This window comes from Bombus terrestris, chromosome 9, assembly GCF_910591885.1.
Source record: "Bombus terrestris chromosome 9, iyBomTerr1.2, whole genome shotgun sequence".
Lineage (NCBI taxonomy): Eukaryota > Metazoa > Arthropoda > Insecta > Hymenoptera > Apidae > Bombus > Bombus terrestris.
Window position 1 is genome coordinate 17,056,114 of NC_063277.1, and position 26,236 is coordinate 17,082,349.

The window sequence follows — 26,236 nt, forward strand, 5'->3', positions numbered from 1 at the left end:
TATGGGAGTCGGAATCCAGGAGCCATCGATAAGATCTGCGTAAAAACTAATAGGAAATTGCTAATCTGCAAAAAGAAATATATCAAAAAATTAATGAAAACTATCTTATAAGTAAAATTGATTATGCTAATCGTTGTAAAATAATCAAGTGTATTTTAATGAAACAAAAATAAACATTTTTCTTTCAAGTATCTAACCTGGATAAATGGTATTCTATTTTGTATATAATATTTTTAAATATATTGCACTTTATACTTAAATACAATTCTTCTTCGTCTTCCTTTTTATTTAAAAAGATATATTCTGTTTTAAAAGTATGTCATTTCAAGGTCATGCCTTTTTGAATTTCGTCAAATGACAATTGTATAATCGACGAATTTGAAATAACGGGAGTACGTAAAAATTCAATTCGTCGCAATCCTAGCAGGTGCGCGTATGTAAAATGAACGACTTTCACTTCGTACAAAGAAAAGGCGAAGTGGGGACGGAATGAAGCACAGTAACGGACTTCGGAATAAGGCAAACTAAAAGTAGAATCAGAAAAACGGAAACAGACCGATCGTACGGGCCGTAGTATCGTCTTACTCTCGTTCTTTCTCAATTAAAATAATCTACGTTATTTATATTTCGATGAAAAACGATACATCGGAATAAAGACACTCGCATATCTAGTGTTACGCTTTGTGACGAACTTACTTATCGTTCTGCAAATTGAAAGTATTGCCTTGCTGTCACCGAAATGCCAAGACACGCTGCCGTAAGTAAACGAACTAAAAAACGAACGAAATAAAACTTCAAAATAAAAATAAAGATAAATGTGCAAGTGAAGAGACATACGTAAATAAAATTATGCTTGTGTAAACATTTACAGTAAATTAAAAGGGATTCAAGGAATATGTAATCTTTGGCTAAAGTAGATCTAAAGTAGGTACTTCTTGATCTGTTTACGGTGCATGTGCCACATAAAACGATGCTCATTTCATTTTCTTTTTCGTACTATTTATTATGAAACATTTAATAGATTCATCTAAGATATATGTATACGCTAAATGTAGGATACCTTTTCGCATATTTTCATTTCGATACGCTAATACAAACTGACCTACTTTCAGTGGACGACCATGATCTTTGCGACAATAATCGTTGCCTGTTTACTTGGATTAATCGTTGAAACCGCGGCGACGATAGCTCAACCAAAGGCACCTAATTTCCAGTATTTCGAACGGTAAGAGATTAAAAAAACATACAAAGAGGATAAATTCATGTTTTAAACATATTGAAAGGAGGTAAACAATGGTTCGCTGTTACACAGTTGTAAAAAGGATCACAATGATCTCATGCTAAATTACAATTTGTAATATTACATACATATTATTAAGGAAATAATCGTCTAAAGGTGTAAAATACATATGCATCGATTTTTGTTTAAAAATAAATGCAATCACAAGGTTTTATTAATTATTAACTGATTATTTATAGGCCTAAATATCGCTACCCATACTATGATGAAAATGGCAGGGGAAAATTACTCTATGGTTATGGAGGACCAGATTTGTATCAATACAAAACTTTCAGTGCCCTTGAGGGAATTCATTAAGATAAGGAGTATTAAATTACGCTATTAAGACATCTAGTTAATAATCATTCTATGAGTTGTGATTATTATCATATAGGGTGATCGTTTGTGAAATGACATATAGTACATACACGATTTTGCTTCGGATTACAAGAAAATGATTACATATATTCTATGTTGCACAATAATAACATATAATATGTAACTTTCAATACTTTGCTTTATATCCTTACATCTTTTCTTGTTATCAGAAACACATCGAGTCACGCTATGGAATTAAGGAACATTACAAGATCATTTATTCTCCCAATCATAACCAATTGTATTTTTAAATGCAATCAATCGATATGCTTAATTACGTTGTAAACATGTAAACATTATGTTTCTTCGCCGCGGATTATGAATCTTTTTGTTCGACAATACGACTTCTCGAAAGTAGAAACGAGTCTATGTATTTATCTCAAAAGACAAATTACTTCGTTAGTCAGATGAATGAAAAAATGTGTTAGACATTAGAATATTATGATAAATCGATGCAGAAGTTACTACAAATACAATTACGAGTAATATCATTAAAATTGATCGTCTATGAAAAATTTGTGGAATGTGCATAGCATTTCTAGAATCTATGACGTGTCCAATATAATCACCGTGAAGACGAAAAACGGTTAGATTCTAGCGCCTAGAAATCGGGTATCGTACATCAGAAAGACAGAAAAACTTGTAAAGGTTAAAAAACGCAGTCGTTTTAAATCTTAGTTAAAAGCGTTTAGTTAGACGCAGAAAATGTTCGTTCCGTGACAAGTGCACATACAAGTTTACAAATGTGCAAGCATAGTCGAGTGTATAGCGAGATATTATTGATAAACGAATGACTACTACCCGTACGATGTGTATTGGGTATTTTATTCCAAATGATCCTTGTCCGCCTTATCTTCGGCAGACTGTAACTGTCATACAAAATCCATTTCGGATTTATTATGATATCGTGTACCTGCTCGTAGGTTATACAGCTGCCTTTCTATTAATTTCTTTATCTCGCTAATTATGAAAACGCTTGACGTGATTCCAACAAGAACCAAGATATCTGTTGAAAACAGAAACAAATATTTCCTTCAAAAGTTCAAAAATAAAGATGAAATATTATAAATCTTCGTTTAAAATACGCACCTGCTGCCGAAAGAGCTTCGGTTTGGAAAACTCGTTGTAGCGGTGGAAAGTAGATCACTAGCATCTGTCCTATTACTGATAATGTTACGGCTACCAGGAACATTTTGTTACTAAATAAACCAATAGTAAATATTGATTTGGTCTGAAATGTTTATGACATGTTTAATTCATGGAAAATATATATTACAATGTTAAACAATTGCATTATTATTTTTTTTTTTTTTTTTTTACCTGTGATCTACAGCTTAGAGCATTAAACATATCGAAGAAAACGAAACATGTAAATGTCATGGTTGTATCCCTTGCAGTGTTACCATCAGTCGTCATCTAATAAAAACAAGACACGAGAAAAGTTATAAAGTTTATAAAACATGAATGTTCTTTACAATAAATTTCGTACCTCGTTATTATAAACCCACAAAGTACCAATAATAATAATAGTAGCCGATAACAACACATTAATAATAAGCTGTCGAGTGATCATTGGTTCTTTCGTGTTGCGTGGTTTTTGTTTTAAGACATCCTTGTCAACTGGTTCAACGCCAAGACTATAACAAATAATTAAATATATATGTCGGAGATGAAAGAACACCGGAACCCCTCCTTGGATTCGCGGGAATACCGTAACGTTGTAACTTAGATTAAACAAATGCCGCTCCGATTGTTCGAGATTTATGATCATGAGCTTGGGCTCGAGGCGACAATCAGTCGCTGAACGTAGCCGCGGTCAAAGGGATGAACGTTTTATCTAACAAAGGCACAGAGTAGTTCTATACCTCTCCTTAAAAGAAATAGTCGTAGCGACACGCGGCAATAAATATTTCAATGGTTTCTGTCCCGTGGCTCGCCACACGCAGATTCTATCCTCCGGGTAAGATGATCGCCAGATGTCAACATACCTCCGCAGTATATGTTTAGCTAACGTGAGGACCCGCTATAAATCTTAAGAGTTAGTCAAGCAAAGTCCTTCAAATAGACAAGCAGTCTTTGTTGCAACTACAGGAAGATAGGAGAAACCAATTCTTCCACGAACGATGCTCCCCGTTAACAACCTTCCCTCAAGGGCGGCCAGCATCTCTTTCTAAACACCGATATGGAGATCGACCAATTAGCAACAGCGCTAATTTCCCTCACCTTTGGAACGAAAGCTTTCTTTGACGAATCCGAGGATCTCATGTCCTTAGACACACCCATTATAGTTTTCCTCGACGGCATCGTCGAGACGGAGAGTCACTCTCCCGTATGATCTCGACGACGATTCAAGTAACTCTCAGATACGTAGTGATTGCTCCATGCATTAACATTGAGTACAACTTAGACGCTAAAGAAGAGTAGAGTTCGTCATCCCGTTGACCGTGGATTCGTTATTGAGCCTAGGATCATTGTCATTAGCTTCTCGAGTATCTAATTATCGCGATTACTTGTCCAATTCCATCATAGTCATATTTGCACTAGTAAATATCTCCTCTATTGCATAATGATCACGTCTAGTGTCAATAGGGATTCGTTTTACGCCCTTAACCCTAACTCTAATCTTAACGCCAACCCGACATATAAATATGGCAATGTATCTAGAACCATCTAATGTATCATAGAGAACTCTTTTGATTTCTACATTACCTTTGAGCAGGTGGTCCATCCATAATAATATTAATCCATAGAATTTGCATTGCATTTAACGGATTTGGTATACCCATCAAAGTGGCAAGTGCGATTAAAGATAGAGCAGCTATGCTAGTACTTAATTGAAATCTTACAAAATTTCGTATATTATGAAAAATTCCTTTTCCTTCCTCAATTGCAGCACTAAAAGATATATATAATTAAAGTAAAGTGAATGTAAAAAATGTTGAGAATTATTAAAGAAGAAACTAATATGTACATAATAGTTTCAAAATCGTCATCCACCAAAATCATGTCCGCAGCTTCTTTACAAACATCGGTACCATTTTTACCCATGGCTATGCCTATGTCTGCTTTTTTCAAAGCAACTCCATCATTTACACCATCTCCTGTCATGCCCACTATATTTCCTTCCCTCTGCAAGGCTTTTACGATACACAATTTGTGCTTAGGCGTAACCCGGTAAAATACACTAACGCTATTGATACATTGCTCTAGCTGGTGTTCGGACATTAAATCAATCTCATCTCCAGAGATTAGTCGCGAATGAAGTACATCTAACCCAATCATACTTGCTAAAATAAAAAAATTTGTTACAATGCATTATTCTTGCAACATCTTTACAAACTATAAAAAATTCAATAAATCTATGTTGTACCTATTGCGGATGCAGTTTCTTTGGCATCGCCAGTAACCATTTTTACCTTAACACCACTGTTTATAAGAGTCGTTATAGATTCACGAACGTGTGGTCGTGGAGGATCGCATATACCAACGAGACCAACATACATTAGATCTTGCAACGATGTACCACGTGCCAATCCAATTACTGTAAATATATTAAAAAATATTAAGTAAAGAAATTGAAATTATTATCGTCATTAAAATGTACCTCTTAATCCTTGTTGCCCAATATCATAAGCTTCTGTTAAAAATTCTTCGTCTTTCTTTTGATTCAAAGAATGTACTTGACCATTGATAGAGTACTTGGTACATAACGGTAAAATCTTATCCAAAGCACCTTTTACAAAATATATTTCTTGCTTATTCTGTAACATATATTTACAAAAATATAATAAAAATATTTAATATAAATGGTATTAATAATTAAAGAATTATTTAACAAATTATTATTTACCTCTCCGTATTTGGGAGTACATTTTACAGCCATCATTTTCTGTTCGGATGAAAATGGATATTCTTGTAATCGTAGATATCTATCAGCAACTCCGTACATTCCGTATTTCATTGCCACCGCTATCAACGCACCTTCCGTTGGTTGACCAAGTAAAGTATCATTTTGCAGTATAGCATTGTTGCAAACACATCCTACTTCCAACATGTTGCTGATAGCGGTACGTGCAAGATCCATGTTGTCACATTTTCGAATTCGTACTTCTCCTTTATCATTATAACCAGCTCCAGTAACGTCGGCTATATATCCTTCTGATGTCATCAGAATGGTTACAGTCATTTCATTCTTCGTAATAGTACCAGTTTTATCAGAACATATCACGTTTACACAACCTACGCATTTGACGACATAATACCTATATATCTTTGTATAGCTTTGATAAATGATTATGAAACTCTATTGCACATATATTTACCCAATGTTTCCACTGTTGGTAATTTCTTCACAATGGCTTTTCTTTTAGCCATCCTCATAACACCCAATGCTAAGGTCACAGTTACAACAATAGGCAAACCTTCTGGTATAGCTGCTACTGCTAAACTCACACTGATGGTAAACATTTCGAGTATAGCTTTGCCTTGGATCCAGCCAAGAAGCATGATAATACCAATAATGCAGAATGAGTAAAAGGATAATTGAGTACCCAAAATATCCATACTTCTTTGAAGTGGTGTTTTTGGAGCTTCTTCGGCCTGCATCATTGAGAAAACTTCTCCAAATTCACTCTTTTCTCCTGTATTCACTACTATACCCTATAGAATATTTTTTATACATTTAGATTAATTGTACATAATTGCTACGTTATGAATCCATTGAAATTTAGTAGAGCTTACTTTTCCATTGCCACAACGCACTAATGTACCCATAAACGCAATATTTCTCTTTGTTGTTAATCCATTAGTTTTAAGTAATGGGGCTGTTGATTTTTGTGCTGGTTCAGTTTCTCCAGTAAAACTACTCTCATCAATTGCTAAATCTATTGCTTCAAATATCCTGATATCTGCAGGTACTCTATCACCAATATTTAAGTAAACTACATCACCAGGAACTAAATTGCGAGCGAGAAATGTTTCTACGCAGCCTTCTCTTAAGCTGTAAAAAATATTCAAAGATTTATTTTGATATTAAAATTTTCTAACACCTTTTAAGATATTGTTGTATATTATAAAATTAAATTAAAAAGTTTAACTTCCATTCTCAACCTAGAACTGTGCATCATTAAAATTGGACATTCTAAATAAAGGGGAGGGAATTTCACCTTATTAATCTATTGATTGGAATTGGATACTATATCTTCTGTTTTAAGAAAGCAAAGTAATACTCCATACAAAGGGTTAATATATCCTCCAAAGACCATATTTCTAGAGGAAATGTTAATTTAAATAAATGTTATCAACGATTTTTATCTTTACTATACTTAATATAATTTTACATAATTTTTATTGGACAAATATTTGATAAATACTACAAATTTTCTTACCAGTGACAAGTTGGTGGCACCAGTTTATTTAATTCTTCTAAGGATTTTTCAGAACGATATTCTTGTACAAAAGCAACTGTCACCACTATTATGATAGCCTAAGAAGAGATATACTTTATTAGTGTAAATGTTAATTAAAATGTAATTTGAGAAATATCACGTTGACAAGAACTATGATAAACATACCACTGTAATACTGACTGCATCATCAAATTGCCTCATACATACACTGACGAAGGCAGAACCAAGAAGTAACAGAATTAAAGGATTTTTAAACTGCAAAAGGAAAAGGATATAATAAATTTTATATTTCATTATTCATATTAATTTAAAATTAAATAATACACTGAAAACCCTTCAAGTACCTGTTCAAGATACTTTTTCCATGTTGGTTCCTCCTCTTTAACTCTGAACTCATTGAAGCCGACTAATTGTCTTCGATGATCAGCCTCCTGCCACCAAAGACCTGTTCTTATATCAACATGTAATCTAGCTGCTACTTCCTCAGCGCCAAGGCTGGCTGCTTCAGCTGTTGTTAACCACATTTCTGATGTTTGATCTTTCCCCTTAAAAAATGAAAACTAAATGTTTTCTATTCAATATTTTTCAAATGTTCGCCCAACTTTAACAGACATGAAAACGATTTTCTAACCTTTATCACGAACTTCCGTTCATTTTAAAGTAACAGATAACAAATTTAATAAAACTAGACACATTGGCCTTTTGACAAAAATATTTATCTTTTTTGCTATCAAAACACTTGCTACTCCGAGATATATATTGCCGATATTGATGATGCATTGTTAAATCCATTAAGGGTTTTCCACATTTTACAGTATACATCAAAGGAACTACAAAATATCTTTATACAAAAAATATAAACATAAATAATATTTTGTTTATAAATATATATACATAATGGAATTGTAACTGCATTTAATTTATTTGCACTTGAAAAATGTAAAATAAATCATCAGTGTCAAACCGACATTTAGTAAGGTGACACGTGTACCTTGTATTCTGTTTGTATTATAGGGCGTATCAATCTAACACAGAAATGGGTGCAATATATTTGCAAAAATAACAAAACATTTATAAATAAGCATATTTTTCAATAAAGTTTTTTAAAAATAATGTTATCTTGTAAGGTAAAGACATTGAAATATGATTAACCACAATTTCTAACCTTGAAAAATTCACGAAACTATTGACAAATATATAATTTACATATTATTATTACTTTACTTCAAATATGATCTAAGGATATTGGTAAAAAAATGAATGATTCTATCAAATATTACGAATTTACTGAATATTACAGATGGTTGTACTCAATATATATACTTTTTTGAAAATATTTTATCTATTACATATAGATATAATAATAACCTCTTTACGATAACTAATTAATATATATACCTATTATATGTATTTTCCATTATCATATTTGAAAGTATTGTACTACGCAGTTTATGCCTGAAATAACGTTCCAATACTTTCGACTGTAAGAGCTGATTCCTAAAGTACGGAAGGGGGAATTACTTTTCCAGGAACTAACATTTATATAACATATAATTATATCTATAATTCATACGTACTCGCTTTGAATATTTAATTTACAAAGTAACAAAGAAAACAGAATTTTAATTGTTGGCTGTAAAAAATTTCCATGCAACATTAACTTTAAAATATTGTACAAATTGTAAATATTCGATTTTCCATTCCAGCAATTATCGATCCGTTTTCCATAGAATGCGCAAGGCCACATTGCTACACTTATTACCTTAGGTCAACATGTTCAGAATATTTGCTGCCTACACTACCATTGCAAACATTTCAAAATGCTGCTTCATGCCTGTGTTTTAACGCCAGAAAATTACCATTCACAATCAATACCACCTGTATTACGCTAATAGATAGATAATTCTCGTTATCTTCAATGCGTTAGATAGTCCATCCAAAAAAAAAAAATGTATAGATACGTTATAGATACGATTGTTTTAAATAAACTTTTTTAACAAACATAAAAATGACATATCTCAAAAACGGAATGAGAAAAAGATTGTTCGTAGATGAAATCAGAGGTAACAATAGGAGCTCCAGAAGGTGCTGTTGGCAGGTTAAATATTCGATCGATAGCGAAACATTTGAAGACATAATGGTAGCAATGAACTTTTCATGTTAACATATTCTAAACAATTTTTCATTTCACACTCTAATTTTACAATTCATTTTAATTCTTTCTTATGATCCTAATAATAAAATATAAAGAATGTCACTCAGAACTGTCCCTTTTTTAATAAGGAAGATATATGATATTAAAGACTAAACCTTGTTTATTACAAAATAAAACAGCGTACATAATGCCGTATAATATAGTTAAAGGGAAAAATACATTATAAAGAATAATTAACATTAAATAGATAAATAAAAAATTGCATGGGAATGTTTAAAAATGCTGTAAATTCGATAATGCGATATTATTATAATTTAAGATAATTTTTACCTCTTTCACCGGTACATTTTCGTTGCGTTCCTTGTCAGTAGCTGCGGTGGCAGCATCAAGTTCATTATCTTCGAAAAGTTTTTCGTATTTCTTACTCGCTGTGTCTTTCATCTCTTCTAAGCCACGTTCTATTTTTCTTTTTTGTTTCCTAGCTCGTTAATTATCGACGATATATGCCACGACGATTTTGTACGTCGCTTATTTTAAAGTCAAAATTCTTATTGGAGACAGGATTTCGCAATACCTCTTTAACAATATACGTTACTATCCGTCAGTCCGGTTTTACGGTTTCGAAAAAAGGAAACACACAGCTCATGGTCCGAATGAATTCCTGTCAAAACGTGTTGGCATTGAATATATACCGAATATTATGTATGTACTCATGTATTGCATATCATTGATTTTTACTAGAAGAGTGGTACCAAAATGACCGATATCTAAAATTGAGTCATAAAATAAGTAAAATTACAAAATTGGCTTGAAATAAGAACTTTGAAATAAAAGATTATTAATTATTGAATCATTTGATAACAAAAAATTTTCCGTGGATTTTATGGATTTTTAATAAAATATTGTTTCTGTATATACTTTACTATTAAAGAAAGAATTAAGACAGCTTTTTGAACTATGACAAATGGTATAATTTTATTAAATAAAGTTACGAAACAATTTTACCTAATCATAGAAAATAATTTATTTTTAAAATTAATTTTTGCAAATATTTCGATTGACGACTTTTTAAATGTGTCACTCTTCTAGCACAACGTCGATGTAGTATCTATATTATAGTTGTATGTGTATATGTGAGGAAATTAAATATCTGCTGGTTCCCAGTCACGCGAAGGTCAAACGAATGCATTTCTGAAGATCCTTGGTAATTTAATTATTGTCAAATAACCAACGGCAAAAAAGACAATAATAATTTTAGTAGATTCATTGGAATGTACAAGTTGGCACGCTTGCTAGAAGATTCGAAGAATTTCAACACCTGACAGTGAGTAGAACGATATTGTATTCAGTAGAGATGGATGAATATTGTCCTCCTTAAATGATCTTGCGACACTTATTGTTTACGATATCTATAAATATTTAACTTGATAGATCATATAATAAAAATTACATACTTATTTCTAATAAACAATCGACATGTAACGTATCGATTATTTTAAGAAGATATATTTTCAGTCAAGTTTGATGGAATCTGGAAAGAACCGGCAAAGACACTTAACCGGATAATGCTTACGACTGCTACTAACCTACTTTTAAATTAAACAAAAGAGCTTCATCGATTTCCTAAAGAAGCATATACAGATAGTAAATATCCCGAAGATTACCTTAAATGAAATAATTATTCGTCTAGTTTAATTGGAACTGCAAAATACTTTGACTTAAATTTAAACGATGCTCATTGAAACTAATAGCATTACTTACATACATATGTATACTACTACATTACACCAGTCGAAGTAGTCTGTTACTTTATATGGAAAAACGACATTTTAATTTTGATGGAAGATATACCAACGTACCTACAACGAATACTTTACACGTGTTATCATAAAAGGAAAAAGACAAGGAATATCGAAGAAGAGCTTCCTATTTAATAAACGATAATAGAAATCAGATAAAAAGTGAACCATACATTATATACGATTATTATCTGTTATTGGCATAAATAGTTAATTAATCGAAAACACAATTATTGTATTGTTTAGTATCAGCGATTTAATGCACTCGAGCAATTTATAATCAAACATGGGCATACAACTACGCGGTACTTATTACTCCAAATCAATAATGGAGATTTTTTCGATAAATGTATATAAACCTATACCAATCTCTACGTTTTCCAAAATATGAATAAGGAAGTGAACGCACACTTGTACAGAATCTCTGAGAAAAATATCCTACCCTCAAGGATCGCGAAACCCTTTTAATATCCGAGGCACGTCGAAGGATCTAGTCTCGATGTGCTGGTAGGTAAAACACGCACAATAAAATTGCTCACAAATCGCAAATTCCGTGTGATTTATATTGCTTTCGTGGCTTCGTCTCGACGAGAATTAATTAAGCGGCCTTGTCTTCGACGAGAAATTCTACGTATACACTCATACAATAAAAAAACACTGCGAATATGATGTTCGGTTAACGTATGACTACCAAAGACCGAGTGACAAGTAGCTGACGATGTAGCGCGCAGCGCCGCTTATACCCTGCTAGTTGGGCTGAGAAAGCAGCTATATGGATGTGGATGTGTGTCGTGCATATATATAGCACGGCCTGCTGTGTGGTAGAAGTAGAGCAGACTGTGTCGATCCAGCGTACGACGACCTTAAGCTGCTGCACTTCCAAATTCGCGCATCGTTTCTTTCTAACTAATATTTTATTATACTGCAATGCATTTATATCTTTTAACAGATAAAATAAGGTAGATTATAAGAACATGATGTATAAGCGATGATTATCTTTAATGTTAAATATAAGGATATATTCAATATTATTCATGTGAATTAAAAAATCGATATCAGGCGTACGCGCGGTAATAGAAGTTGGAGGATTTTTGTCCCGTTCCCCAGATTTTTTTAGAAATCTGAATAAAAACATTTGAAAATTTAATTATGATTTATGATAATTTGCTATAAATAATTAATGCCAAATCTAAGTGACCGAAATTGATTGATTGAGTAGTCTAAACACACTTCGAAGTATGATTTGTGACATACGTTTGGTAAACGAAAATGTAGAATGTAAAGATGGAGAAACACTGGAATTATCGGTTATTCAATTTTCGCGCTTATCACGTTGGTATAGTACGTAGAATAGTAGAATAGTTGTATGTATTTAATTGTATCATATTACAGTTTATTGGAAGCATTCAACGATGTGTAATACTATGTGTAATGTGCCTTTTTTAACCTATTATACAAAATTCTGTACAATGCACAAATACAATTCATCTTACTGAAATATCATAAAACACAATAAATCATACTTTGCTATTATGTTATTACCTAATTGGTCAAATTTTTATTTCATTAATTTACGAGTTTGAAAATGTGAATTCTATTTAGATACTGAGGTACCAAAAGATTAAAAATTGAAGTACTTACCTTATAATATTTCTAAATAATACAATTATAATCTTTAAACATTAGCAAACTATATACTACTAAGAATTTTGTCATTAAATTTATCAACTTATTAAATGTTTCAACACATTGGGATTGGCAATGAAATTTGTTAGAATGATGTTATATTAAAATTTCGAAATATTCTTATACGTATGTCATTTCTATATGCTAGTGTCTATTAATTGCATATAAAACTCATGTATACATTATTATTATTACTATTATATTCTGTATAATATATATATATTCACTACTTCCAAAGTAGAAAAAATTAATTAGTAAAATTTGGATTTTGAGTTTCAATCTACATAAAAGTTTTGATGATAATTTAATAAAATACAGTGGCGCTCTATTACGAAAAATACAAACAAATATCTCTTCAGATCGATTGGACCAGTCACTTAAATGGCGGTAGTTTGTATACATGTTAAGTGCCGCAGAAAAATAACCTCTGATGGAGAGGATAAAACCGGTAGAAAACGTTTCGAAATGTATCAAAACTATCTGTCCATCACCGGAGGAACTTAGTGTCATCACGAATAACGTAAAATGTGATAAATGTGGACTGGTATTTAAAAATGGGCCGAGATATCGGTTACACGACCTTAAAGTACATCAACGTAAAAATTTAGATAAAACAATAAAAGAAAATGTACAATATCATTGTCCGGTAGAGTCTTGTATTTATGCTCTAAAAGCCGAAAGACATTTTAGTACTATGAAATATCTTAAACAGGTTAGTGTTGTCATCGTAAAACAATAGTTTTTTTATGAAATTGATCAATGTTTCAATTACGACATGAAATTTAATATTCTGACATATATTTAGCATTATCTTAAAGTACATGCGAAAAAAACGTATGCATGTACTCGTTGCGAAAAAAGTTTTTCTACCGAATCAGCAAAAGAAGGCCACATGAGAGTATGTGGAATTGAATTTGTATGTTCTTGTTCAAAAATGTACAGCTCCTATGAAGCCTTGCTCACACATGCAAAACGATCTTTACATACAATAAATGATAAGTATAAAAATTCTTTGAGGTAAGCTGATCATGAAAGATAAATATTTTAATGTTCTACTGTTTGACACATTTAAATACAATATCATCAATTTATATTAATTATTAACATTTTCACAGGCGCACAAATTCTAAAACAGTGAGATTAATTCTATCAAGTAATCAAACAGAAATAAATAAACTAATTACAATATTACCAGTAAATCAAAATGAAAATAAAATATCCAATTCTAATAATAATACAATGCAGAAACTTACATCAGATATTGGTATACAAACTGATGAATGCAAAAAGAATAAAAGAATATCAAGTCCATTAAAGTATGTTAACAATAGTTGCTATCATAATGGAAAGAGTGGAATATCTAAACAGACACAGACAAGTATCCCTCAAAGAATTAGACAAAATGTAATGTCTATGGAAACACAAACGATACAAGCTTCACAAGCATTTAAGAATTCGCTGAAGCTTCAGAAACGTGGAAAAAATTCTGTATCTCAAAATTCTGATTATACATTGTTAAAGGAAGACCTTAATCTTAGCAACTTTACAGCTTCAAATTTATTTCCTAGCAGTCCATTACCACTTCGCCATGATGATGGATTACAAGATTTTTGGGAAGATAAGAGTACATCGGGTACTCAAACAATACCTGAAAAAGACATGTTTGAAGTTCTCAATGATAATGTTACTCAGACAGAGTTCGAAACATTTTATAACCATAGTACAAATCCATTGATACAGTGTACTCCGAAGAGTACGGTTGCTTTAATGACTTTACCTTATGTTGAAGAAACGTCGACTGTTGTTGAAGGATATTCCTTTGTATCCTCAAATAGCATATCACGATCAGATCCCATGCTTACAGACAAAACTTTTGATGATAAGTTTAGCAGCATAGAAACTCAAACGGAACAAGCTTATTCACAATCATTTTTTGATTCAGATCCATTAACTAGATCATTCGCTTTAAGTTCTACCATTGAAACACAAACTACAAATAATCTTGACAACATGGAACTATTATATAGTAATACATGCACACAAACATGTAATGAAATGCTACCGACTGATTTAGGATTATCTAACATTCAAACACAAACACCTTGGACTCAACTCGAGGATACTACAGTTTCTGCTGAAACACAAACAAAGTCCTTGATATGTGAAACAGGTTGCAATATATCAATAGGTGCATGTCGTTCCTGGTTGAGTACTCAAACTAGTCACACTGAAACACAAACTGACTTACTTAGTATTTTTGAAGGTCTTCAATAATAAGATATTCAATTTTTATGCATATGGCAGTATAATAATTGATATTTAGAAAAAATACTTTATGTATAAAGTGAAAATAATTTGCATTTGGTATTGTAAAATAAGACTAATTTTTCGTGTTGTTATTTAGTACTTTGGTATTTTTTATATTTTGTTACAAACTAATTATTTAAGTTCCTGTATATGTGCAATTTGATGATGGAATATTACGTGCATTGATCGAGAACTGTACTTCTTTAAAAAGAAAATATTTTGAATTTACTGTATTACACATTAGCCACTGCCACGATTTGTTTATACATGTGTTTCCAGAATAAAAACATACACATTGCAGGCAATGTAATTCTTATACATATGACTTATTATTAAAGCTATTAATTTAAAACTTGCATTATGAAAAGTATTATTAATATTCAATTTAAGTTTTAAGGGGGCAAATAAGCCTTGAATTAAAACTTGTTTTTTAACTGAAATATAATGTCATTTATACACACAAATAATATATGACAAATAAATTGAATTAAGAAATTTGAAGGTGTATAATAATAGACTCAAGTTATTGCACTTCAAAATAATCTACAGATGTAAAATATAAACTTGCTATTACAACATACATATGTTAAAAAAAACACTTTTCATTTATAAATATTAATTCATAAGTTTTAAGATATTTTCATGTCATGTATTACGAAGATAAGACATTTTGTTGTAATACAACATATGGTTTTGAAGTTTTTAACTTAATGAATTTTCTAATACATCTAAATAGAAGTATGATCTTTAGATTGAAATATTTGCAATCGTTCGTGTGTCATATACAAAGATAATTTTAAAAAATTTAATTTTTTGTATATATTGTATTATTACTATACATTGCTTAGAAAAACATTTGTCAATTCGTATAATTACAATCTTATTCAAAAGGAGATTCATGCTTCTGAGACTCAAGAGTCATATACCCCCTTAAATAGAAAAATACATAAAGAATCTTGTCTGCTTGAGGTGTAATTGTTTAACTGATAGTTTCAACATTTACAAAGAAACGGAACATGTAATTTGAAACTGTACACGTAACATTGTTACAATAACTATTAAAATATTGTTTTTTTTTAACAATTGCGTTGGAATTATGCATTGAATCCCAACCAGTGTTTTCCGTTATAGCTTCATGTCAAAACGTACATATAAAAGTTAAAATCTTTAGCTTTTTCTTTGCTCGGAGCCGCATGGTGACAGATCACGGTTAAACTATTGTTTTATTCATGTTTGTTGCTAAGGTTTAAAATTACACTTAAAAGGTCATGCTTTGCCAAGCAGGGACGATATATAATTGTCGTACACCTAGAATTATATAAGTCGAAATTCAAGAGCTATTATTAACACATAAAGATACAACAAACATGATATGAATATCGTGCTTTTTAATCGAATCAAATCACTAATCGACTCCAAAACGGGTACTCAACGCAATTACGTGAGTTCAAGGAACTTATTAACACAGGTTGGGATACATGCCATAGAAGTGAAACAAGGGTAGTATGCAGAAAAAGATGTACACAAGAATGTATTAAAGTGCAGGACCAGCAGCATTATCTTCATCAAAATCTGGTAGAAAATCTTTGGTCCGGTCTTCTATCCTATTCATATTTTCAAGTACTGAAGCTAGTACTCTTAAATTGTCCACGCCAGACATTAGTTGTCTATAACGATTCCAATATATATTATTATTTGAACTACTTAATCTGGAAATCTTGTTGAAATATAACTTTTTACCTTAAAGACACTTCTGCTGATGAGGCAGCATGTCTCAAGTCACCTGCTAATCTTTTTGCTGTCTGATTCATGTTTGAAGAACCATATTCGCTTGTATTTCCCGCCGCAATCCCAGCTCTAAGCTCTTTGTTTTCTAAACGGAGTAACGATATCTCTGTCTGCATTAACATTATGTTTTTCATTTAATAATCAAGTGCGCTATGAGATATTTAAAAAGAGACGAAAATCTATACCAACCGTTAAAGATTTAATCTCTTTTTTCAATGCTGAAATAGTACTTTCTGCATTTACCGCTCTCCTCTATAGAAACAAGATATATTATAGACATAAATTAGATATATAAAACATTCTTGTACTCACTGTACTACGTTTTAGATTATCTTCAACTTGTTCCATTGCTTTTTCAAGATGGATTGTCTCTTCATGATCCACTTCTTTTCTAGATACCAATTCTGATTCTAATAATTGAATCCTGTAACAGACATTGTATAAATAAATTAGAGAATATATTCTATTATTAGAGATAAAAGAATTTTGAAAATTTACTTTTCCGATTTCTCATTAATCTGTTTTTGAGCTAATTCTAATTCCTGCCGCAATCTTTCATTTTCCAGCAGTAACTACAAAAAGAATTAATATTTTATAATTATAAAAATTATAATAAATATATCATAATTTAAAATTTAACATTATTCATACCCTCCTTTCTGTAGTCTCTGCACTATTTGGAATAGATCCAGACTCTGTTGATAATGTTGTCCTATTATGAATAGGACCATCATTTAAAAAGTCTGGTAAAGATTTTGGAACATTTGGTTCACTTGCCCCTGAGTGAGAACAATCTCTTATAATCACATTCGACTCAGGATCAGGCTCAACTGTAGATATTGGTAAATCTAATGGAAACCCTAAATAATGAGATACTATAAATAAACAACCTACATAAATCATGCTATGATTAATAATTAATTTTAACATATCACTTTAATAAATACCTAATGGTTCTGAAGTTTCAGTAGATCCTATACTAGATCTAGCAAAACCAGGTAAATTTAAATGGGCAAAACTTGTGTTTGGTAAAGATTGATTCCTCTGAGGTATTGCTTTGTCCAAATTTCCAGTTAGATCAAACGAAAGATCACATGAAGCACTAGATCCGTTCTTTTTTGATTCATTTCTAAGTCGAGCTTGCCTCTGTTCTACACTGTTTAATGCAAAATCAGGAAGATTATCCACATCTGAAATTGTCTGTTGTTTGGGCTCATGATTTAGATAATATTGTTCTATGACCAAATGATCTTGCACAAAGTCTGGTAATTCTGTTGGATTACGAGAATAAACAGCCGAACTTTTCTCTAGATTATACTGTGTTGGAGATGAATAAACTTTTGGACGAGCTCCAGCATTTTGATAATTTATTTGTGAACCATTTTTTAAAAAATGCTTAAAGCTAAAGGGATTCTCTTCAATTCTCGACGTATTTTGCCCTGTAGAAAATAAGAAACAACAAATATTAAGCTAATTATCAGCTAAATTTTTTGACAAATACCAGGTTAAATCTAACCTGTTTGAGGCTCTGTCTCAGTACGATTCCTAGCAAAGTACTCTTTCGATGTATTTCTACAACTCCGACATCCCGTTGTTACCTCTTCTTCAGAAGATGAAGATGACGAAAACATGACCTCTCCGACGTGACGCCTCGCATTTTTAGATACGGATCGAGACGAATCATTACTTTTTTTACGACTCGCCATCATCTATGTAGAAGATCAACTTTACCGACGACCGTATCATTTGCGGTGCAGTCAAACAGTCAAAACTGCACTTAACATTTGTCACTCGCTGTCTGCAGGTCGGGTCAGGTTAGTCATACGTAACTTTTTCTTCTTTTTCATCACTCAAGAACTCAATGTGAACGTAGGAGCGGCGTATGTTTTAAACTTTTCTAACTGCATCTTCTGTTTCGTAATATAAAGTTATTCTTATATTCAGTTCCTTATCTGAAATGAGTTGCAAGTGATCATGTATATATAAAGGTATACATATATATATATATATATGCATACATGCTTGTATCAGTACATATTCAAAGAAAATTAGCTAGTAAAACACTTATCGTGTATTGAAATAATTGATGATAAAAATAATTTTAAATGATTGACTTAGTAAACATTTGTTATTATGTCAAAATGTGATACGGTAATATGAAATATTTATATGTTAATTTTTCAATGTAATAGGTGCGTGAATTATAATTTTGTGATAGAGGTTATCTTCCACGTGGAAATATCGTTAATTGCAGCAATTTTTAAACGAATGTATACTGCGATTTTAAATACAAAATGTCTCACGAAAAACCTTGTCGTGCATGCATGGATTTTAAATCGTGGGCAAAGAGTCAAAAGAAGGCTTTCGATTCCGAAAAGGTATAAACAAGGATTTTTTAAATAAAGCTGTGTAGGATACATAAATTATCTTTTTTTTTTAATAGTAATATTAAAAACTAATACCGATTAGTTTCTAAAAGGTGAAAAATAGTATTACACTCTATGTTGTGAAATAAATTATTTATTCTTACATATATATTTTATCATGTCAGGAAACTGAGAAAATAGAGAAGAAAAGTCCACCTGTAAATAAAGTTAAACGTGATGATTGTCCATTAGATAAAGACGAATTAGGTTCAAGAACATGGTCATTTTTACATACCATGGCAGCATATTACCCTGATAATCCAACTGATGAACAAAAGTCGGATATGTCAAAGTTCTTTCACACATTTTCCAAGTTTTATCCTTGTTATGTATGTGCAGAAGATTTACAAGAGCAATTAAAAAAAACTCCACCACAAACCAATTCACAGTCACAATTGAGTCAATGGCTTTGTATGATACATAATGAAGTAAATAAAAAACTTGGAAAACCTGAATTTGACTGTAAATTAGTTGACCAAAGGTGGAGAGATGGCTGGCTTGATGGTTCATGTGACTGATGATTATTAGTTATGATTGTAAATTTTGTAATGAAACCTATACGTGATATAAAAAGCACCATGTAAGTTTATTGTAAATACTTGTAGGAATGCTATAATAATTAAAAATGTTCGTATCACATATAAATTAACCGTTTGAGTCCCAGGGGTCTTTGGAAAAACAGGGTCGAAAAATCCCTAACAGCGCGATAGCGCTTGTCTTAATCAATTGCGAAGAGAAACAAGCGACGCAGTAGCACTCGTCATATTTGTTAGTTTCATGAAATACATCTTTACTATTATATATGCGTACTATTAGTTTATAAATATATCAAGTTTTTTTCGATAAACATTATTGAGGAGATAAGAATGAAATACAAAATACAGTCAGTCGTCTGTAGCGTTTAAATGTACCGGGTCTTTTGAGGCAAAATCTAAACAGCGCGATCGCGCTGCTTGGGTCTCAAACGGTTAATATTTATCTTTGTTAACTAATTGTTAAACATAATGTCCTTTCTTAATTGTGAACATTCAAAAAAGAAAAAAAATAGAAGTGGACTCATCATACAATTACAGTTATGCAGGTTGTCAGGTGTTTTGAAGTATCCTTACTATTAATATTGCAAAGTAGATGGCGTTAAGTGTGAAATAGTGAATGCAGAGCTTGTTGTTCTAACATGAGGTTCATAACTGTGATCTTGTCCTTCACCACCAACAGGCATGACTTGACATGTTCTAATATGAAATGGAAAACGTTTGTTAGCCATAGATGGTCTGGTGATGTATAAAAACATTATGTGTCCCATAAAAATAGTCCATAATAAACATCCTTTAGCAACGCTTTCTCGTACCCACTCATCTACTAATAAAGTAATGCAGAGTACCTATAAAATTATAAATATCTTTTTACACATTGTAAAAAGAATAAATAGATTTTTTACAAATATTTTGTTACATAATATTTTACATTATTGTAAATGCAATTAAATGCATAGTTTTTTATATACCGTTAATGGATGACATAAAAACCATGCTGATCCCAATGAAAATAATGAACCATAAAAATGAAGTTTTGTTGACATTTTTCTAACAGTCTTAAAACATCGAAGAGAAAATATAATCCATGCAATCAATTTCAGTATTATTAATCCATAGCCTGGTGGTGACTCATAAATATATAATACCAATCCAGGATCAAAGACATCGGATTGGTAAATATACAATGAAAATTGACAGAAAGAAATCAGACAAATGAAACATATAAGCCATCGAGTTTGTCTGGCTGTTAAAACGCTCTTAGTCACTGTAAAACCAAGAGCCAGTAATAACATAAGTACAGTGTACAAAACGTCTGAACATGCTTCTAGAAGTTGACCTAATAAATAAGCATTTTGTGTTGGTATCCCTCTTAAACCAAGATTTATGTAACTATAAATCTCAAATAATATTCCTACTAATTGACAAAGTAGCGAGGCTATAAATATTTTGTAAGAAACATGTAGTAGTCTTCTTGCCCTTAGTTGTATGGCTATGTAAAAACTAAGTATTACAAGTATCACGTAAATACAAGCAATTGTTATTAGTTCTGGCAGTATATCTGAAATAAAAATAAATTTAATTAAATAGTATTGAGTAATTTTAAAACAATATAATGTTACTTGCAGAATTCGTCTGCTGAAAAATGTTCTTTCCAAAAATGACCATGCGGGGCATTTGTTAGCGATATCCAATACGACACATTTAGACCAGTTTTTGATGAACAATCTGCTAGTGCGATAAACCACCATCTCGGACGAGATGATCGAAATCTTCGATGACTAGAACATTGTACTGTTGTTTCTTCTTTTTCGACGCATCCTGATTGTTCAGATGTTAATGTAGATAATGGTACTATTTGACCAATTCCGTCCCAAAGTATAGCTTCTTTTTCTATGCATGTTTTATTCGAAGGGTAAACGCTTGGCCATTGATCAGGCGCATCATAATACAATAGTATTTTTAAATCTTGTTCTTTGCCTCCCAATTCGAATTCGTACCGAAACGTGCCTTGTTGCGTTAAGAAGCAAAATCTTGCTAAAAATGCCCAATTCTGAAAAAAATTACAGCGCTATGGAGTGGAAAGAAATCAACAAATGTTTAGACTAATAATTATTAGGAAGATTATGAAATATAATATATATAATTACGAAATATAATTCTTGATAATTAATGATACTAATGACACTTGATATTACTACGTAATATATAGAAATATCATGTACGATGTAACAATACAGTTTATATTTACTATCTCTATTTGATTGAAATTAAATGTGGTAGTAATTAACATATATTTTTAGAAATAGCATATTTTTATTAATTTACTTTTACGTGTTATTTTTCAAAATTTAGTATTAATATTATTGTTTCAAAATACACTTAGAAATTCGAAAAAAATGCTTATTACTTCACGTGTTACAAGGTGTCCTTGAAGAATTTTGGTCTCTGAGTATGTTAATAAAAAATTAAATAACATAAAAAAGAATGACAATATGTTAAACATAGTTGATACACGGCCGTACAATTTTCCTGAACTGAAATGATATCTACATATCTGTAATATGTTACCTGCTACATGCTACCTGCTGTTTTTCTCATGATCAATATTTCCCTGCTATTTAGAGCTATGTATGCATTTCAATTAGTGTATTGATTTATGTTGTGATAATAAATATTTTACATATAAAATAAAAAAGTATTGAATGTGAAAAAACAATAACCAATGGTAAATATATAAGTTTTATATTTTTTAATCGTAATTTAGATCTTTAGAATCGTTTTATTGTTTAGTGTATATTTTTTATGACCTTGACCTTTCTTTACAATAATACGATAGTAATATGTAACAAAGTAATACGTATACATATATGTATTGAGTGTAATAGGAAATATTAAAAATTTTATTTAAATTATATTGTTGGAATTAATGTTTTACGATAGAAGGTGTAATTAGAAACTTACGAGTCTATTTAAATTTAGTAAATGATACATATGAATATAAAAAATAATATTATTTTATGATTAATAAATTATTATATATAAATCAATTTCTGGGACATTTTTTATTAAATATAAATATTTTATTTTAACGTAAATTTGTAATCATTATTAAGAAAATATACATAACATGATGATAAGGAAATCTTCTTGTTAAAAATGTTAAATTAGTTTCATGCTTTAGTCATACGCGTCGCGTCGTACTGATTAAAACATAAACACGTATTTTGTGTTTTAAAGTGCAATGATAATTCATATTAACTATAAGAAAATTCCTAGTACCTCTAAAAGTCATTTATAATTTTTATATTATGTGTTGTAGCAACATTCATAAATCTAAATTAAAAATTACTATTAATTTCTGTTATTAATTTCAATAAAGGTTATGCACAACGAAGCGATCATGAAAAGTAAAACAGGAAGTCTTAAGGGTTTTAAAAGTAAGTACAGTATTTTTTGTTAAATACAATATTCAGCTTATTTACCTATCTAAATAAATTTTTATTCAATTATTCAACTTGTAGCATTATGGATTCGATTTGACGAAGAAACTACGGACAAGCACCAACTATTTTTTAAAGAACATTCAATTAGAAATCAAGAACCTATACATCCTAAAGGAAGAACACTATTTCTATTAAATATTCCTCCTTATATTACACATAAAGCATTAATTAAAATATTCAGTGATTTGTGTGGAACTGTTTCTAAAGTTTATTTTGTAACTCCTAAAGGATTTAAAACAGCATATATAGTTTTTGAAAAAGAATCTGCTTTAGAGAGAGCATTAGAAATTTCTGAAAACTATGTAATAACATTAAATAAAGAGAAAAAGATTTGTTTTACAGGAGTGGAAAGTAAGTAATCTGAACACTTATGCATGGATTTATCGGATATCTCTTTATGTAAAATACCTCTAATTCATTTTAATAAATTTAACAGAATGGTGCTTAAACTATAATCGTTCAGTATGTAATGAGAAGGAAATGAAAAAGAAAATTGAAACTTATATGCAGAACTATGATCAAAAAATTTCTGAGAAAATAGCAAAAGAAAAAGCTATGGAGGAAGAAGCAGAAAATGATGGTTGGGTAACAGTAACAGGACGAAAGAAGAGAGGACAGTTTGCACTTTCCAGGAAAGAATCTACTATTAATAAAGTGCAACGCAAAGAAGAACAAAAAAATAAGAAAAAGCAATTGCTTAACTTTTATACTTTCCAAATTCGGGAAAGTAAAAGACAGAGTAAGTTTTATGTCAGATTGGTCTTAATAAATATATGCATAATTTTGATATTTGGGGGCTTATTAAATTTTTTTTACAGATTTAGCAGAGTTAAGGAAGAAGTTCGAATTAGACAAAAAGAGATTACAAGACCTAAAATCTAAGAGAACGTTTAAGCCATTTTAAGATTGTATGTATAACATAGATTAATCATATCAACGTGAAATATATATTTATTATATTGTAAAAAATTCTTTTTTTCATTTACAAGTATGGTTTTGTATTTATATAATTGTATTTAAATTTATATACAGTTCCGTAAAATAAAAATAACTACAATAGAAAGATAATAATGTAATTAAGCGGCTTTAGATGCATATGTCTGTAAAGTCCATTCAATTAAGAAGTGTTGATATGATAAAGGCTGTAACAAAGCCAGTAACTCTTCTGTAAAAAAAAACACAGATTAATCTCTAATTAAGGACTAATTTTATACGTTAAATAATTATGATATGTACGTTTGTTTCCATAAATACAATTTGCAGACATAGCTGCACTAATAGCTTGTGCAAGGCGTTCCATAGCTAACTCACGCGAAATAGAATTAATATTTGTTTGAGATTGTAAACTAGTCGTTAAAGTTCGAATGGTAGCAGCAAAATGCTGTGCGGATATAGCATGTTTATTATTTCCGCTATTTTTTAATCGTAATACCGAATCCATAAGCAGTTGTTGAATTTTAGAATACAATTTCTTCTGCTCCTCAGAATATTCTGTATTTTCTGTACCAACTGAACGTACAGGTGATAAAATACACCACCTAAAACAGAGTTATACAATTACGAATACTTTATATTTAATTTTATGCAAAATTTTTCTTTTGAGTTACCTGAATAAACCTGCTATTGGAGTTATTGGTGTCATTGGAATGCCACCGGTTGGTAAAGCAGGATTATCCATCAAAGGAGTCAATAAGAGACTTGGGTTTTCATCTATCCATTCTCCTACCAACCTGAGCAGTTCTGCAGGTGGATATTTGTCCTCATAGACTTCACCTATTGCCGTTAGTAAGTTGGCAGTGAAATGTGGTGCAAGAACAGGAAGCTGCTTCAATTTGTCAATAGATTTTGGAGTAAGGACAAAATAGTCATTAAGTACGTGCCTTGCTAATCCTACGCTCTGTGGTGAAGTAGAGCCTAATTGCTGCATCCAAATTCCAGTCGCATTTAAGACTGCTTTATTTTGAGTGGCAATAGCTAAAGATACTAAATTGCCTAAGATTTTGTATCTAGGACTATCTGCGGGGAAAAGAGATAAAAATACTGCGTTGCGTACAGCGGCACTTCCTCCAGGACTTTGAAAAAAATCGCTTAGAACTTCTATTAATTGCAACTCTTGTATCGCTGTCGTCAGGTTGCGCTTTTTCCGTTTCTCTATTTCTCCGAATACAAACTCCGATATTAAATCTAGTTGTAGATCCATTTGTTTCCCAGGTCTGCTGCATAATATTTCTTTAAAAATAGTAATAAAATTAAAAAATGTTAAAAAATATAAGGTTATCTGCTAACTTAACCTATTTCAACCAATGTCTTACCGATTCTGCATAATGCTTCTCTAGCACAGTAAGGAAAATCTAATTTTCGCAAATTTTGTTTTATATCATTGCCTGCCATTAATGCATACGTGCCACTATAATATCTGAATACACTTAAAATAAACTATTCAGTCTTTGCGTGACATTTAATACGCGCTTTACCAAAACATTGAATATATTTTCTAAAGCTATAATTCCGGATTTTTATGAAAGCGATATGGTTTTGGTAGCTAACGAAGACTGTATATTGATTGGTACGGTGATATTTTTTTGAATTTCTGCCACTAAATATCCAATAAATACGTAGTTAAGTCTGCTGGTATAAACGCGCGAGAAAGAAAAATATTTCTGCAACTTATTTCATGTACATATGCCTGTATCCCTTATTTAATTGCGTTAAATTATGAATTAAAATTTTACTGTACGTACTTTTTATGCATTCAATTGTAAACAATATAATTTTTATTCGTAATCAATATGCAGAATATACAATGCGATACCGAATTTTTAAAACCGAACAACACAATATATTATTTAAAATAATATTATATATTAAAGCTTAATATTTTTTTGTTTTAAAACACATGATATAAAGAATAGTAATTTTTTATTACAAGGAAGATATAGGAAAATTATGATACATATAAAAAAAGTTCAAT

At 30.9% G+C, this 26,236-nt stretch overlaps 8 protein-coding genes across 14 annotated transcripts; 4 read left to right on the plus strand and 4 right to left on the minus strand.

Annotated features, from left to right (window-relative positions):
- Positions 1–352: 352 nt before the first annotated feature.
- LOC100646424 (calcium-transporting ATPase type 2C member 1) lies at positions 353–9,683 on the minus strand. Of its 2 annotated transcripts, none has more exons than XM_048408726.1 (15): positions 7,410–7,610; positions 7,231–7,320; positions 7,045–7,142; positions 6,398–6,656; positions 5,980–6,316; positions 5,508–5,896; positions 5,262–5,418; positions 5,028–5,198; positions 4,629–4,944; positions 4,367–4,552; positions 3,147–3,294; positions 2,978–3,073; positions 2,747–2,888; positions 2,571–2,663; positions 353–770 (listed from the first exon to the last, which is right to left on the minus strand). In XM_048408726.1, the coding sequence occupies exons 1-15, from the start codon at positions 7,587–7,589 to the stop codon at positions 697–699; spliced, it is 2,736 nt and encodes a 911-aa protein (XP_048264683.1). In that variant the 5' UTR covers positions 7,590–7,610; the 3' UTR covers positions 353–696. The 2 variants fall into 2 exon arrangements, with proteins under 2 accessions (XP_048264683.1, XP_003398033.1); XM_003397985.4 differs by lacking the exon at positions 353–770 and adding an exon at positions 9,551–9,683 and having other exon boundaries at positions 1,853–2,663.
- Positions 615–2,226, plus strand: LOC100646913. Its single transcript, XM_003397910.4, has 3 exons — positions 615–757; positions 1,113–1,225; positions 1,480–2,226. Exons 1-3 carry the CDS (start codon positions 740–742, stop codon positions 1,595–1,597), a joined length of 249 nt encoding a protein of 82 aa, XP_003397958.1. The 5' UTR covers positions 615–739; the 3' UTR covers positions 1,598–2,226.
- A 2,225-nt stretch (positions 9,684–11,908) lies between the features above and the next one.
- On the plus strand, positions 11,909–16,095 carry LOC100643772. Its single transcript, XM_048408727.1, has 4 exons — positions 11,909–12,629; positions 13,065–13,417; positions 13,511–13,722; positions 13,821–16,095. Exons 2-4 carry the CDS (start codon positions 13,136–13,138, stop codon positions 14,977–14,979), a joined length of 1,653 nt encoding a protein of 550 aa, XP_048264684.1. The 5' UTR covers positions 11,909–12,629; positions 13,065–13,135; the 3' UTR covers positions 14,980–16,095.
- On the minus strand, positions 16,011–18,509 carry LOC100650208. The gene is made up of 8 exons (XM_003397935.4): positions 18,317–18,509; positions 17,748–18,239; positions 17,452–17,660; positions 17,299–17,372; positions 17,113–17,224; positions 16,990–17,052; positions 16,753–16,910; positions 16,011–16,679 (listed from the first exon to the last, which is right to left on the minus strand). The coding sequence occupies exons 1-8, from the start codon at positions 18,507–18,509 to the stop codon at positions 16,547–16,549; spliced, it is 1,434 nt and encodes a 477-aa protein (XP_003397983.1). The 3' UTR covers positions 16,011–16,546.
- On the plus strand, positions 18,497–24,427 carry LOC100644141 (ribosomal RNA-processing protein 7 homolog A). Of its 3 annotated transcripts, none has more exons than XM_012312246.2 (5): positions 18,497–18,614; positions 23,142–23,199; positions 23,284–23,616; positions 23,702–24,004; positions 24,084–24,427. In XM_012312246.2, exons 2-5 carry the CDS (start codon positions 23,145–23,147, stop codon positions 24,167–24,169), a joined length of 777 nt encoding a protein of 258 aa, XP_012167636.1. In that variant the 5' UTR covers positions 18,497–18,614; positions 23,142–23,144; the 3' UTR covers positions 24,170–24,427. The 3 variants fall into 3 exon arrangements, with proteins under 3 accessions (XP_012167636.1, XP_048264686.1, XP_003398015.2); XM_048408729.1 differs by lacking the exon at positions 18,497–18,614 and adding an exon at positions 20,359–20,441; XM_003397967.3 differs by lacking the exon at positions 18,497–18,614 and adding an exon at positions 22,338–22,487.
- Positions 18,649–21,346, plus strand: LOC100644262 (FAD-linked sulfhydryl oxidase ALR). Of its 3 annotated transcripts, XR_007225167.1 has the most exons (4): positions 18,649–18,788; positions 18,993–19,178; positions 19,352–19,806; positions 20,300–21,346. XR_007225167.1 is itself a non-coding variant. In XM_048408730.1 (3 exons), the coding sequence occupies exons 2-3, from the start codon at positions 19,095–19,097 to the stop codon at positions 19,742–19,744; spliced, it is 477 nt and encodes a 158-aa protein (XP_048264687.1). In that variant the 5' UTR covers positions 18,649–18,788; positions 18,993–19,094; the 3' UTR covers positions 19,745–21,346. The 3 variants fall into 3 exon arrangements, 2 of the variants coding, with proteins under 2 accessions (XP_048264687.1, XP_048264688.1); XM_048408730.1 differs by having other exon boundaries at positions 19,352–21,346; XM_048408731.1 differs by lacking the exon at positions 18,649–18,788 and adding an exon at positions 18,813–18,951 and having other exon boundaries at positions 19,019–19,178; positions 19,352–21,346.
- LOC100644370 (transmembrane protein 145) lies at positions 19,305–22,341 on the minus strand. Of its 2 annotated transcripts, XM_048408728.1 has the most exons (6): positions 22,170–22,341; positions 21,386–21,812; positions 20,731–21,320; positions 20,336–20,607; positions 19,462–19,781; positions 19,305–19,382 (listed from the first exon to the last, which is right to left on the minus strand). In XM_048408728.1, the coding sequence occupies exons 1-4, from the start codon at positions 22,263–22,265 to the stop codon at positions 20,338–20,340; spliced, it is 1,383 nt and encodes a 460-aa protein (XP_048264685.1). In that variant the 5' UTR covers positions 22,266–22,341; the 3' UTR covers positions 19,305–19,382; positions 19,462–19,781; positions 20,336–20,337. The 2 variants fall into 2 exon arrangements, with proteins under 2 accessions (XP_048264685.1, XP_012167638.1); XM_012312248.3 differs by having other exon boundaries at positions 19,462–20,607.
- On the minus strand, positions 24,290–25,926 carry LOC100642696 (uncharacterized protein C7orf26 homolog). Its single transcript, XM_003397955.4, has 4 exons — positions 25,578–25,926; positions 24,873–25,494; positions 24,502–24,803; positions 24,290–24,430 (listed from the first exon to the last, which is right to left on the minus strand). Exons 1-4 carry the CDS (start codon positions 25,654–25,656, stop codon positions 24,342–24,344), a joined length of 1,092 nt encoding a protein of 363 aa, XP_003398003.1. The 5' UTR covers positions 25,657–25,926; the 3' UTR covers positions 24,290–24,341.
- Between the last annotated feature and the right edge of the window lie 310 nt (positions 25,927–26,236).